Genomic DNA, 15911 nt, shown 5'->3' on the forward strand with positions numbered 1-15911 from the left:
GAGAATGAGGAATCTTTAGATAAAGGCACACGTGCTGTGATGGAAAGCTCAGCTCTTTCAGCACACCAGCAATTTGCATTCTGCAGGGACCAAAGAGGCAAACCATTTGAAGTCTTCTCCCTGCCAAGCTGATTTTAAAGTTCTCTTGCAAAATTGATTGTATTCTTTCTATCATATCTTCTCTTCCCCTCCCTGCATTCTCTGATCCCTCATGGTTTCAAGAGTCTCTTGTTCTTCCTTTCTCCTTGGATATTTCAAGGGAGACATAAGACAATGGGTATTATCCACAGACAGCAGAGCCCATAGAAGGACACTGACATGGCAGGCTGCCTTCCTGGCTCACAAAATAGAGGTAAAAATAAGTCTCTGATCCTCTTTATTGATCTTTTGCTCTTTGCACAGGAGTCTTGCAGTGGCCATCGTTTTGGTAGCCTGGAACAAGGCTTTTTTCTTTCAGTTTTGAATTAAAGCCGTTATCCTATAGGGGTACAGACAAACTGTCACCTGCATTGCTTTTCAGTGCCAAAAAAACCAAAACAAACTAAGAATTAAATCTGTATAAATTCTTGCATGTCAAGAGGAATCAGAGCTCTTGCAACTATTTTTAAATTACAATGAGGTCATCAGTTTGGGCTGCCTCATGTTGTGTTAGGAATATTTGACTTGCACCCAAGCAAAATTTGTATACTTGAAATATATTTAAAAGAAATGAGGACTTGCCAACTTAATGCAAAGTAAATACTTGGGAAAATGCTAAAATTTTAGGAACTGTAGGTATTTTCCATCTTTATATTGAAACAGAAGAATCAGTGAACTGAAACCAGGGAAGGGTTCAATAAGTAAATCCTTATGGAATTTGACAGAATAGATCATTATTGCGTAAGCCTTTGTCTGTGATGGAAGTCAGTGTTCAGCCCAGTGCTCTGTGCTCATTCAGCAGTGAATAATTGTCTGCAACACGAAGACTTCTTACACTTCAGCATAATTGGGACTAATAACACACTGACCTTCTGGCTAAGATGTATTTATGGTAGCTGGTTCTCACTATGTCTGGCCTATGTTTATCAGTTCCCCTGCTGTAAATTCTTATTTTAAACCTTAAATATTTGATTTTAAATCAAAACTGGCAAACATCTAATATAGTCATATAAATGAGGCAGCTTAAGTGTTGTTCTTACCATAGTGCTTGAAGTCTCCTTGCAAGAGGAGTGTACTTTTAAAATTTTATTTATCCTGTAGCTGAAACTCAATATAATGGATGTTTTAATATACAGGTGTAACCAAGAAATAGAATTTAATTGATATGAATGTTAAGGAGTAAAATGTATTGATACTTTTTTCCACATGAAGCCTCTTTGCCCCTGTGTGAGGTTGCTTAATGTGCATATTCTGATAAAATTAATCATGATTACAGATGTTTTGTAAAATATATTATTTTTGTAGATCTGAGGAAATAGAACATAAAGCAGCTTGTTGATGAATATTTTTCATATGTGTAGCAATTAACTTTTTCAGAAAACACTTATCAGTTTAGCTACAGAAAAAGGACTGTCTTATCTGTGTATTCTTTAAAAGCAAGTGCCCTATTATTTGAAGGAAGTTGAAAGCACATCAATTTTTAGGACAGTTCTGACAAATTTACTTGATTGAATAATATGCTGAACACTTCATGTTTTCTATGTAGTTTATTTGCTACAATATTTAAACTCAATTTTCCACTGTCTCGCATTGTTTATGCCAGTTGCATTCATTTTTCTTATTTTAACATTTAAATAATCTTTCAAAAGAAGAACACAAAGGAACACTGGTTGTGGAAAAATATTTCTTTGGAACACATTTGCAATTCCACCTAAATATTCAAAGAAAATATCAAGGAAGGAAAAAATGTAGGAAGTTCAGAATGTAAATAAAGAAACATGATCAATGTTTATGCTTCAACATTCTTAGTTTGCTTTTCCATGTACTTTCATAACTTTGAAGAAGGCTTGGAATGGAAACTCCTAAAGCAAATCCTGCAGCTATAACATTGGTCAGTTGCCCTGTTGAAAGGGAAGACATCCCTGGCAATAAATGTTACATTACCCGTACTGCAGCAGTGCACAGCTAGAAAGTCAGTATGCCAGGATACTTGGGTGTTTTGGTTTGTGGTTCTTGACCTCCTTCAAGGATTTTTGCATCAGAAGGCCATGGCAACTGACCAGAAGACCAGGAAAATTCACAATTTGGGGTTTTCTTGCATCATGCTTTTAAACAATATCCAGCACTTCTTTTGGCTGTGGGCATCAGATTGACACAGCTTTTGGAAGGGACCTTCTTTCCTCATCAGACATACAGTTTATTTTATTTTGGCTCAAAAATAGGAATAATTTCAGATGACTGTTCCAGATCACTATCTAAAATCAATTCTGTTCAGAAGTAGTCTGAACTCCAGGGTGACATGTTCAAAGCCTCTCTTTTATTTTAAGGGTACAAAGTCCAACAGGACCTTTTTGCTGTTGAATTTGTGAAGTAGATTTGTTGAAGTCTTATTCTTTAGCTAAAGGCTAGAGGTTCTGTTTCAGTGGGGTATAGTAACCAATGTGTATCTCTCAGAAAAGTTTGTGAGAGTTGGTGTCACTTGTGTGAAGCATGTGGTGACACTGGAATACTCAGGCATTTCCCTGTGTCCTGTTTATAAGGTAGCATGTTCTCTTATATTTCAAAGTCTGATACCTGTAGCTATTCATTTTTATGCCTTGAATCAAAGCAAGAGGAATAATACTGGGGAATAAAAAAAAAAAAATAAAAGCAGCAGCTCTGCTTTACAGCTATGAATAGAATAAGTGCCAGATTTCTGGTGCTCGTAATCTGAGTATCTTTCTTGTAGTGAATGCCATTGCTAGATGCTGAAAATTATACTGAAAGTGAGTGTTAGAATATAGTTCCTTTTTTAGTATACTAAAATATACTACTTTAGTATACTGCAGTATACTTTTAGAATACTTTTTAGTATACTTCATGTAAAGTGAGTTCCTGAAAGTTAGAGTAGCAACTATAGATGTATTCCCAAACTTGTACAGTTTGGAAGGTGAGGAGATAGACAAAAGATATGAAAAAGCAGAAGAGACTGTTCTGGTCATTTACTACTATCTATTGCAGTCCAGGGGGAAAAACTCAAAGTCTTAATTCTTTTCCTTGAATGCACCTCTCCTTGGGTAGCTGTAGAGACTCTGACAACTTGCTGAAACTACTCCCTCAGTGCAGCTCCACTTCAGCACACCGAAGGTCAGGAGGAGTTTACAGGAAGGAATGATAATCTGTAGTGTTGTGCCAGAAGGCTGCTGGAGCTGGGATTTCTTTTGCCTGCCCTCACTGCTGGCTGCAGATGAGCACTGTTAAGGTAACAGCTCTGTCTGCACACAGCCATCCTTGCTCCTGTGCAGTTCCAGAGCTGTCACTTGCCCTGTGAGGAGCTGCTTGTAGTAGTGCTGAAGCTCTTCTAAAAGTCCTTCTCGATGCTTCCAGCATTGTTCATTTATTGATTTTCATCTATAATAGGTCTTTTCTAATATTGAATTTGGTTGAAATTCTGCCATGTATGTATTTTGTTTTTTAAGGTGTGGTTCTGGTATGTTCTTTATGACTTAAATGCCACCTGTTTTGTAGTTCCTGGGGCTCTTAGTAGAGTCAGAGAGTAAACCCACAACATTCATAGGCATTCAGAGGACACAACCATTCTGATTTGATGTTTTTGAGAGAATTCTGATTGACTATTAGCTCTGAAACAGAAAGCTTCTCTGAAGGACTTGCTTTTACCCTCAAGGTAATTTGATGTTTTCCAATTTAAAATTATTTACATGAATTATATGTTTTTGAACAGACACAACCTATGTGTGCACAACTTCCATCTATATGTGCACAACTTCCATCTATATGTGCACCAAATTTGTCACTAAACATTCTCCTAAATCAAATGTATTATATCCAATATAATTGTGTCTGTATTAGTTAGCAGCAAATGGATGATTATTTCTGTAGCTTGGTGTGCAAAGAAATTTTTCCAGATCATGCACCAAGGTCTTAGGGAGACCACCTGAATAGATACATATTTATAATGAGAAGTTATACATTTTTAGGTTTAATATTATTGATTAGTATTTCTTGCATTGGATATCTGTACAGTGAAAGGACTTAAAATCTCTAAAGAAGTATACCTGTGCTTCAGTGCTGAATTGTGAAGATTGGAAAAATATCCCAAAGTTTACTGTATGTGGGTGTATTTGTACTCTGTAAACTTGTATTCATTTTGTAACCCCTTCCAGGGGTTTGGATGTGTGCTATAGAATAGTAGGAGCAATTTCCAGGCAGTGAATGTCACAGAATCTTGAGTGAGAGACCCCTTCTTATACCTGCATGGTGCAAAATTAATTGGTAATGTGACAATAATTTTAAAAGCACTCTAAATATATGACCTATTTCTTAGCCCATTGTTCATGTTTCAGGGAAACAGACATGAACATACGAGCAAAATTCATAGTTTAGGCACAGTATCTTGACTTGGGGCTCAGGTGTTGTCGCTTCTATTTTTTTAGTGACTAGTTAACATTAGCAGTCACCCCTATAATGATATGACATGTACTGCCTCCAAGTATGGTGCCTGCCTACTCTGGCCATTGAGGAGGGCTGATTTAATCTGTAACGTGGGCTAGCTTCTGTGGCATCCTTTGACATCCTGTGACTGAAGAGGGACTCAAATATAGTCTTCCTTTCCCCATTCCACCAAGAACTGTTTTAGAAATATTTGAAAGAACTTCTTTGGTTGTTCTCACATCTGAATTTAGGTCAAGTTTCTGAGTTACTGTATTTAGAAAATGAATATTTTAAAGCTATTAAGGGAATACTTTCAGTGTGTAGTTGTATTACTGTCAACAAAAGATGTGATTAAATAAATTGAATGTTGAAGATCTTCAGCTTATGGTTAACACCAGGTAATTAAAAGTAAGCGCTGCAGTGGGAGTACATTATATATCAGCTGTACTCTTTACCTCATTAGCTGGGGTTTTGCATGTTTATGGAGCTAACTTGCAATTAAAAATGCCTTTAACGTATGCTTAACAAGGCCTTTTAGGTATTTGGAATGAAGTACTACAATTTAATTGAAATTGGTATAGCATAAATACATGTCTTTGTAACATGTCAGATAAATTTCCATGCCTAACTTGTCACTTGGTATCTTTTCCTCTGATGTAGTCTTTAATGCTGACTATAAGGCCTGACATTTAGCTTGTATAAAATATGGAGGTTCTATCTTAACTCCAAGGAATGTTTTGATTTGTTATATAAATAAAACTTGATGGGCAAGATATACTTAAATTCATCCTTAGCTGTATTTTTGATATGTGTGAGCATTTGTATGTGCCTGCAGATGTGTTAGGATGTTTTTAGCTGTGGTATGTCCTTCTTCAATCAGTCTTCTGTTCTGCATTAGAATACTTGGAGTAAAAGACTGTCAATGCATCCTTCAGCATTGATAATTCACCTTGAAGTTGAATACTGCCACATCATTTGTAAATAGTTGCCTGAAGTTTAAAGCCAAATCTTGGGCAAACTGAGGTGCAAAGAAAAGCCTTGTTGCTGAACCCTTATCCTGGTGATCTTCTAACTTTGTGCTTTTAGTCAGGGGTTCTGTGGAGGTGGATGAGATAATAAAGTGTAACATAAAAATGTGTACCATCAACAAGTGAAGTGTACTCAGGTTAAGGTTGCCTACAAAAGATGATTGAAAAAGAAAGTAGGGAAGCAAAGGAACTTTTGCAGGACATAGTAGTGCAAGTGCTAGATGCATAAAAAAGGATCAGAGTAGCGTGAGCCTTCACATACAGTATAATTTACTAACTTTTTATCTTCATCTAGGAGCGTTGTTGTACCAACGAAGAAATCAAGCATTTCCTCTTCTACAGCTGCTATTGGTGCTCCTACAAATGCTGTCAGTGTGGTTTCTTCTTTAGATTCAGCCCAAGCCCCAGATTTGTCTGGAGAATCTCCTGGTAAGTAAGGGTTAAATTAAGCAACCTTAATACAAACACTTTTTCTGTTGCTTCTATTTCCATCGCCATTCCCTCTGAATACAAATAAAATAAAGAAAAAAATTGCAAAAATAGTACTGTATTAGAAAAAACCCTAATGTTGCAACAAATGCAACTGTCTGAGCAATATTTGTCTTAATTTCAAGATTTCTCACTGTTTTGATAGAGCAATCATACTGTATTAACTTATATGTAGTATAAAGATGGTGTATTCTATAGACTATTTTTTATTACAAATTAATAATGTAAAGTGTAAGCTTATTTATAAATTCTGGGGTGTTTGACCAAGTGTATGTGTTAGTGCTAAGTAGAACTGGAAATTATAGCCAAGTGTTTCCAATAGCTTTAGCCTGAGGTCAAATTCAGTTGATGCTAAACCAATTGCTTTGGACAGTTTTTTCAGTGGGGACAAAATGGAGTAGATTGTTTATAAGCAAGTGTTCCTTTGAACCCTTGGTCTCTCCGGTTGTTTTGTGTGAGATAAATGATGTTTAACCTTAAATGATATGTCAAAGCCATGCTTTTCTACTCAGCCATGTCTGAATCAGAAGGCTGTGTAGGATCTTTGTGCCCATGAAGTTTGACTTCAAGGCATAGAAGTGATTTGGATCTTAATCAAGGAAATCTCAAGCTGTGCCTGATTATTGGTGGTTTTTTCCATGTTTGAGTTTCTTGCTTCCTGGTTTTGTGAATTTACATCCAACTGCAAGAACTGGGGAAAAAAAAATGTGGTCTGTTACCATGTCCTCTCTACTTGTGTGTCTGGAAGGTATTTGTTCCGATCTTCAACTGCCCATTCCATTGCTTGGGAGAATCAAAAGGTATTGTTCCAGTCATTTTAAAGGAAAAGAAGAGCTATTGAAATACAGTATGTTCTTACTCTTAGTGAAAGGGACAATCCATTGCCACCAGAACTGCTGGAGGTAGCATTATATTCGTGTAGGAGTAATATTTGAAGTAGTGGAATTAGCTGTATTTTGAAATGTCGCAGTTCTTTGGGGAAGATTGGCTCTGAGCAGCTAATCTGTTTTAAAAATAGTGAAACGTCACCTACGTTGAAATTGTTTAAAATAATTCCTAATTTGTTAAAGTCTGATTAACCCAGGTTCATTGTAGGCTTAATTATTACTCTTTCTGAAGTAGGTATTTGCTTGCTTTTAATAAAAACAAGACACATGAACATTGATTTTCAGATTTAGTCATCTTTTAGGAACGTATAGAGGAAAAAAATAAGTGCTCCTGTGCCTGTAGAATGTATGAGAAATCCAGACAATAAACAATACTAATGCAGTTTGTAACTGTGTGACTTCCATCATGTCTGGAAGTTTTGGCAAAAATTGGACATGTAATCTGAACTGATATGCATAAAAAGAAACTAATCAGGATTAAAAATAGACATGTTTAGATTGGCAATAAAATTAATTAAAAGAAAAAGTAAAGGGATAAATGAAATCATGCCTTAAACAGATTAAACATAAGACGGTTTCTTTTTTCCTTTGTAAAATAATGGCATGGAAACAAAAATCTTGCAGAGTTGGAGTGGTTTACATTTAATGTTGCTCATGTAACTTGTGCACATTTCAGTTTGAAATCGAATTCTCTGTAAGGCCTTAATTTGTTTTTTATTAGAAGATGGAAGTAGTAATAAGCAGGCTTCCTATAAAATAAAAATATAATTAATACAAATTTTCTCTGAGTTCAAATCACATTCTTTCACTAAGTTTTAGTTTCATGCAGCAGAGAATCTACATTGTTCTCATTTTTTCCAGCTACCACTCATTATAAGTCTGTTAACTTTTGCAATTAAGAAATAAATTAAACCTTTTTTTTAAAAAGTACTGAGATTAGGTAGGAGCTTATGTAGTGAATATAAATTTGGGGCTAATTCATGTTTGATATGAAGGCTGTTAAACATTATTTCTATGTTAAAAACCACATCTCATCTTTTTTAAAGTGAGTTTTATATACATTTGTTTGATATATAAAAAAAATTGATAACATATATAATTATATACTATATATACAAATCATAATATTACATATAAATTATATAGATAATTAATTTTAATATATAAAATATATAGCCTGTAAAATATATGGACACATAATGCTTTATGATGAAGATTTGAGCAGATTTAGTGTAAAACAGGGGTGAAAGTGGTATGCAGACATTGAAATAGGATTAAATAGCAGGTGCTGGTGTTCTAATAGTAATGTGTAGAAACACTCAATTTGGGAATAAGTGTTACATAGTATGTGATATTCCTCCACCTGTAGATGTGATGTCAGAATTGCTTGGTCAAGGGAGGATTTGTGTTGAAATATCACTCTGTGTGGTTCCAGATACCTTCACTGCCATTTGTGTGTACTCAGAATTCATCAGGCTCCTTCCCAATATTTTCTCCTGGAGTTTGCATCTTGACTGTAGCTCATGGTTTGTGAGCATCTCAGATATTTGATGCTTAGGTGCTCCCATATCACACAGATTGTGACAAATCTTGGCCTACCAAATTCAGAGTGTTGATGGATTGGAAAAAACCATCCAAGTTCACTCTGTTCCTCTGATACTTCAAAAGGGGATAAAACATGTTTTGTTCTCAGACGCTCCAGCCTTTTTGCATAAGTTTCTTTGCCTTTACTCATTCAGTCTGCAGAATACTTCATAGCACAGAAAGCCTTTGCTGAACTTCAGATCACAAGATGTGCCCCTTGTGATCTGAAGTTTCCCATCAGTCTGTTGCTGATGGCTGGTATTTGGGTTGTTGGTTTGCTGGAATCTTGGAAATGACCAGAGAAGATAAACCTGGGGGCCCATCTTGAGCTAATCATTCAATGCCTACTACCAGGGGTGGTATTGAACAAAAGAGCATTTTTGCTAGTAGTAATGTAAGAAGGGTGAATTCACTGGAGTTGTTCCTTCCTTGGGTTGTCTCACAGGCTGAATGTGCGAAGTGACGCAGAGGTTTTACACATGCTGTTTTCAGGAAGGGCTACTGCTAAGACAAGACTAATATTTGGACAGGCAGGACTTGGTAGAGCTCCCTGAGCTATTGTGAACATGCCAGCAGGATGCCTGTATTTTTTTTTTTTTGTCAGTTTTCCTTTTAAATGTTTCCATAACAGTCACTGTGTTCTGAAGTGGTGAGAATTTTAAAAAATGTTTTGCAGTTTGCACTCCCACTGTTTTCTCTGATGCTCTGAGTTTCTCTGTTTATGTTCTTAAAGGATTTCACATGTGTTTTATTAATGCCCTTAATTCAGTCTTGAGGCTTTCACTATCCAGTTTCCAAATGGTTTTTCAAATATGATTTTTATGAAGAGGGGATATGAAAATTCTGAGAGAAGCAGGAATGAATTTTCTCTTGTCCTTACTGACATTCTGAATATAGAAAAACACTGAGAAAGTTCCACTCAGTTTCTGTTGTCTGCCTCCTCCCCTTCCTACTTGAATTTCTTTGAGTTTCACTTGTTTTGCCTCTGAGCCACACACAGATAGTTACAGTATTTTTTCTTCTCTGGACAAGCTGTTCCCAAATTGTGAAATTGTAAACAAGGCCATGTCAAAGGGTGAAGTGACAAAGGAAGTGAATGCTTGGAAGAAACACCAGGATAAGCAGTAACAGCGGGTAAAAACAGAGTTGTGACTCCTGAATTCTGGTCCAATACATAGGAAAATGTAAATTTTCTGTGGCAGTTGGCTTGTTTTGCAAAGATGAATGGTATTCATTGATTTTTGTACATAGGTGAAAATGAGCTTGAAGTCATGCAATAAAATAAATTAACAGGAGACAAGCTAAAGTAAGAAAAATGATCATGAAGTGAGTTACCATCAGTGCAGAGGTTGTTCAAGCAATTCACTGGATTATAGTAATTATTTCAAAGAGAATTCCAACTTAACGGTGACAGTAGTTGAAAGCTAGTTACCAAAGCAGAATGGCACTTTAAAAAACCTCAGATCCTGATGATATGCCATGGAAATGGCTTGATGCTGTGTTAGTATAAAAACTGTTTTAAAGCCGCTTCTCTTCAGAGAAGTTTTCAAGTTGTTTGATAAAAATCTGTTTTGGTTTAGCCTACAGATGTGTTTATGTAACAGATCCCTTATATTAGCTTGTAAAACCTTTCATTGTAGTCTTGCATTGTGCACTTCCAGCCCTGGAATGAGCTCATTATTTTACTACATACCTCTTCCACCAAGGGCACTGGTGCATTTATGTAGGGAAGGTCTGTTGTACAAAAATAAGAGATATGGTTATTTAATTCAGCTCTGGGGTTTTTTATACTTCATCTCCATCTCCTCACAAAGTAAATTATCATGTACTGCTTGTGCATTGCCAAGTGCACTTTGTAAGTGTATATGCAAAAGGATGAGTATCTTGCACAAAGGGTTTTTTAACAATATTTTATTGCTTGAGACACTGTTTGTTTAGACCCTTGGGGACCTTGAATAAACAATAAGGTTTCACTGTAAGGGTGCTAGACAGATGATCTATTTGCATTTTCTTTTATGTTCTTGCAAATGTCTGTAAAACTGTCAGTTTGAAGGAGCCAGTTTATCAGTGAAAGGATAAGGAAGAGATAAGTCAGTTTAGTTCCACATGTTTGAAGTAGCTACTGAACTTACCCACATGTGTGTTGTGGATGAAAATATGCTACTGAAGTATTTTCATTTTTTCACTAAAAGCAGAAAAAAAGTGTAATAAAAAGCTACCTCTGAGTTAAATAAAGTAAAAAATATACCTTCACAAAACAAAATCTGCATGCAAAAATCACTATGCCTAATCCCATTGAAAGAACCCTGAAATTTTCTGCTGGGATAAATCTGAGATTCACCCCTTTTAGTGAAAAAAAAAATCTAAGTTTGGAATGTGGTTTTAGGTGTTGATAAGCATGAAGAAATTCAGACCATAAATATCCTTATGTAATCTTCAAAAAAAAAAAATCTGTTTATATAGATGCCTCCCTTATGCTTTCTTAAATTCAAATTATCAGTGCTTTTTCTGTTATGTCTATTTTAAAAAGTTGATATTTACTTAAAATTTCACAGTGTTTTACATTTATACCTAATCTATTTTGTGCAGGTTTTTTATATATCTTAAAGAAAAAATACTCATGTCTTGTGCTGTCAGTGATTTCCTTTACTTCTCACTCAAAGTATTTTTACCAGTTTTGTTGACAAAATGGAAAATTAAAAAAGCCCCAGCCTATCCCAACAAAATAAAACAAACAACAATAAAGCCAAGTTACCCTAGGCTGAGAGTATGTTTCTTTACTAGCCTCGTGATGGCTATTAAGCCCTCTCATTGTCCTTGCAGATGTTTCCTTTGATTTTATTTTTTCCCTAATTTTTTCCTTCAGTTATTTTGCTGAAATAACGGCCCAAATGCTCCATAGAATTATTTTTGTCTCATTTAATTTAAAAAATCATGCTGTTATGCTTCACTGTTAAGTCCTATTTTCTCCTGATAATCTTTGCTTTAATGGGGTAGGATTTTGGTTGTATGTAGTATCGACTATATAACCATACCCAGTGAGGAGTGGATTACTGGTGTCATATTTTAGATGTGGTAAAACACATGTGAGCATTTCTGTATCAAGACATTGCTGCTTCCACAGCCTGTTTGTTTAGGACTTTCTTATTTAGAAGGCTTTGTGTGCCATTTTGGTTTGGTACTGTGTTGGACTACCCAGATCAGTGGGCTGATTTCCATTTATGGGTAGTGTGAGCCTATAAATCACCTTTTGGACACGTGGACTTCAGAGTATTTTCAAGTTAGAGGGACTTGTTAAATAAGAATAGGGATGCTGGGCTTTGGGGAGAAAGCTGGGTATTCTAGTCAAATTATTTAAATAGAAAAATTCTCATGACAAATGACATTGTAGTTTTAAAGTCTTAATAAAAAATTAAAAGGGAAAGAAACTTGACAGCTACAAAATTATCTGACAAACCACTGAATCATGTGGCTTTGTTGCCTTATGTAGGCTTTGTTTTTCTGGGCAGGAGGCTGTGTTCTAATTTTCAGCACATCATTTGACAGCTTTTCTGTTGGGAGTAGCCAAAATACTTTTTAGTCATTTGGCTGTGGAAAACTAGCTGTTAAAAAAATGGAATTGTATCCATGAAAATATTAAGAACATTTACAAAATCTTGCCATCACCTTGAAACTTTCAGGAATATATATTTTATTAGTCTTTATTAGAGAAATTATTTAGGATACAGTGCCCAGAAGATTCACATTTCATTTTGCTTTCAGCTAACACTTTGTTCACCAGTTTCTTATCCTTCATTCTGTGTGGCCCACTCACTTTCATTCTGATTCTATCAGACCTATACAGCAGTCAGCATAAGAGCTTCAGGTTGAATTTATGTAAAACACGAATCACATTCACAGAGATATCTCCTATCTCTGAAGAAAGAAAAAGAAATAAGAGCAAAACTTTTCATGGTTATGATATTCTAATTTATTTTATTAGTTCCTGTGCTGCCTTTAAATAAGATTGGAGAAAACTACCTTCTCTGGACAGAAAAACAAAAAAATCCCTTGCCCACCAGAAGCCCTTGATATTTTTTGGAGGAAGCTCTGTGTTGCCAGAGTTTTGGAGCAGAAGTTTGAAATTTGATGGGAGAAATAAATTCAGGGATCTATTTTAGCCATCTCTTTCTAAATCTGTTTCACTTGATTCAAGTTGAAAATCTTTGAAAAGTTTCAGTTGACACATTTTGGTAGATAGTTTCGAGATCTCAGCAGCTAATTTCCAGACAGGTTGCATTTAACTGAATTAATCAACTCCATTGTAGGTGGGACCATTAGGAATTTTTCTATAGTTACAGTTCTAAGAAGGGTAACTCCTTTGCTAAGATACGTGTGAGAGCTAAAATGATTAAAATCTTTTTTCAGGCTTTTTTTCCTTTTTTTTTTCCTCCACTCCTTTCCAGCAGCATAAAAATCTGTAACTGGCAAGGTGAGAGGCAAGAGAATAGGACAGGGTCTCGGGGTGGAAAGAGATAGGATTGCAGATGGACTAGGAGCGGTCATGCTCCTGGGAAATGCACAGAAACCTGTCTGCTAAGATTCATTCCTCTCTATAGCTTGGAATGCAGTGTAAGATTTGTGAGTCACCATTGCTATCCTGGCAGAAAATATCTGTGAAGTCTCTGGCTGTCTAGCTTGCCCCCTGTTCATCATTGCTAATACCAATCCATACTGCAGTATGGGGAGGTTGTATTTCTCTATATACGGAGCAGCAGAATTTAATATTTACAGATTCCCTCTGCTGATGAGAGCCATGTAGTGTCAATTTGACATAACACAACTGCTTTTTTTCTGTAAGTGTGGGATACATAAATGACCCAGTCTTCCCTATCAGCCTTTGAATAATTGATGTGGCAAAGTTAATAACTCATAAATGAGGTTATACCACTGCCATCATGCTAATGACACCGGCAGTGCAATGGAAAATTTTATCATAGCTGCCTCTTTCAGAGTCTCAGTTTTGCAAAAATTTAAGCTTGGCTGTTGAAAATATCCACTCATTGTTTTCTGCATGATTTTGACACAAATGCATATTTTAATTTCAGACAAAAATTCTAAGGGTTCTCTGTGCAAGTTACTTGAAATTAGGTGAACATTTCCACTAACCAAAATAGGTGGTTTTAAAACATTACCATTTGGCTGTATATTATTATTTATTAATATTATTTATTAATATTATTTATTAACATTATTATATGTATTAGCATATTATAGGCATAGTAAAGGTGTAAAACATTGTTTGTGTAAAACATTATTTCTAGGGTTGTAAGTGTTACTAAATTTGTTCAGAGAGGATCCTGGTTTATAAGACCAGAAGGAATCACTGCAGCCTAATCTGACTTCCTTCACAAAACAAACTACAATGCTTCCTTGAATTAATTTCTGTATATGCTAAAGCAACATTTAAAAAACTTGCCATGGCATACCTGGTAAATATGAATGCAAGTAAATAGGACTTCTATGGAAAAAAAAAAATTTGAGGTACAAAGGGGTGAACGAGTTCACCGAGTCCTCACACAAGAGTTGAAAACTGTGGTTTCTGAGAACTCAAAGCTTTAGTTTCTGGTCTGCTTTTCTAATCCCTGGAATGTTTTCTTATATAATTTGTTTATTATTACTTTCTCTTGTAGGAAGAGGATCATCTAATTCAAAATTGCCATCTGTTCCTGCAGTTTCTTCAGTGCCTGAGGATTCTGCCTCCAATATGAGGTAACTTCTCCAATTGATCTGAACAGCTGCGCTGCAGCTCATGTTATTGATATTACAATTGGTATTCTGATACCACATAACTTAAGAATGTCCTTTTGCTAATTTTCAATGAACTAATGAAGGTTTGGGAAAATACTGAGTGTTGGATTAATTCCTTCTTATACATGTATATCACTTAAACATTGTCAAAATCTATATTCCTTTTTACAAAATTCCAGTAACTTCCTTCTTTTATTGCTAATTACACATATCTCTTTACTAGTATTACAGACAGGCTTGAGCATGCTTTGGAAAAAGCTGCCCCACTGCTGAGAGAGATTTTTGTGGATTTTGCTCCCTTTCTTTCTCGGACTCTTTTGGGCAGCCATGGGCAGGAGTTGCTGATAGAAGGTACAAGTAAGTTTCCATTTAAGAAAAGGGGGGTTTTGTGTTCTTTGTTACCTTGGAGACTGAAAATTTCTTTATTTAGGAACTTTCTTCTTGCCTTCCCAAACAGTGCTGTCCACTGGATTTCACTGCCTCTTGTTTCTTCTGTCTTTAACCTTCTGAGGTCATTGTCACTGACTCCTCATCTTTTCCATTTCTACTACCTCTTTGTGTCCATCTTCCTTTGTTTTCTGACTCTCCTGGCCATTTGTCCTATAGAGGCTGTTGTACAAAATGTGTTTTGTGAGCTTTAGGAAAAATTTTGGTGTCGGGGTCAACTCTTTGATACACAGTAAAGTGTATAGTGTAGCGAGTTGGGTACAAGACACAACACTTTTACTGGGGTGTTGGAACTGAAGTATTCTTGGGAACTATGTCAATGGAGTGTGTTCTTCTGCCTCTCTCACACGTGGGTCTGCTCCTGGCTTTTTGGTTTCTTATTGAAGGGAGTCATACAGGTAAGAGGAATCCTTGTCAGTATGGAGGAGGATTCTCTGGCACATCTGAGAAGATTGGGATTCCTGTGCAGAGCAGTGATCATGGCTCTTCCTGGTGGAAGATTGGCATGAAATGGTCGAGATTGAGATGATGACGTTTTCTTTCTACTGCTGGGTTTCTCTCTGCTTAAAAATGAGTCTCAGTTCTGCAATGCAGACATTAATGTCCTCAACTTAAAAAATTGTGTATATTGGAAGACTGAATTTAGCAGTGCAACACCAGTTTTTCAATTTTCTCAAAATTCGACTGTGTCATATTAATTGCTTTGTCCACTGTTTTCAGAGTAAAATTTTCAAGTTTCGTCCTGTTGAAGATGTGACAAGAAGAGCTTGTTTCAGCTTCCAGTGATAAGTGCACTCATGATAGAATCCCTTGGTTGCTTAACTTGAGCTATGTTTGCACTAACAGATCTAGTTTCTTCTTAGGGAATTAAAGTTCTTTTAAAAACATTTTTGAAACTACTTGTTTCTTGAATTAGGACAGTCATCCTGTTTGAAGAGCTGAATATGAGCATTGTCAGAAACACAATTAGAGTATCAAACACTGCTAAGTGTTTCACTGAGGACTGCTGATATCAAAATTGAGACTTCATTAAATTTCACAAATTAAAGTTTTTTAGTTTAGGAGTTTAGCTTGCTTACCATTTGTAGTAAGAAGAAATGGAAGGAAAAAATGTATG

General features: G+C 35.8%; 1 protein-coding gene across 2 annotated transcripts in view; it reads left to right on the forward strand.

Moving 5' to 3' along the window:
• Positions 1-15911, forward strand: part of LRBA (LPS responsive beige-like anchor protein) — a 367997-nt gene that overhangs the window by 83478 nt on the left and 268608 nt on the right. For both annotated transcript variants that reach the window (XM_066547964.1, XM_066547965.1), the window contains 3 exons: positions 5893-6026; positions 14230-14308; positions 14571-14704. In XM_066547964.1, coding sequence (XP_066404061.1) covers positions 5893-6026; positions 14230-14308; positions 14571-14704 — 347 coding nt within the window. The remainder of the gene's footprint in view (positions 1-5892; positions 6027-14229; positions 14309-14570; positions 14705-15911) is intronic.

Source organism: Molothrus aeneus, chromosome 4 (genome assembly GCF_037042795.1).
Source record: "Molothrus aeneus isolate 106 chromosome 4, BPBGC_Maene_1.0, whole genome shotgun sequence".
Lineage (NCBI taxonomy): Eukaryota > Metazoa > Chordata > Aves > Passeriformes > Icteridae > Molothrus > Molothrus aeneus.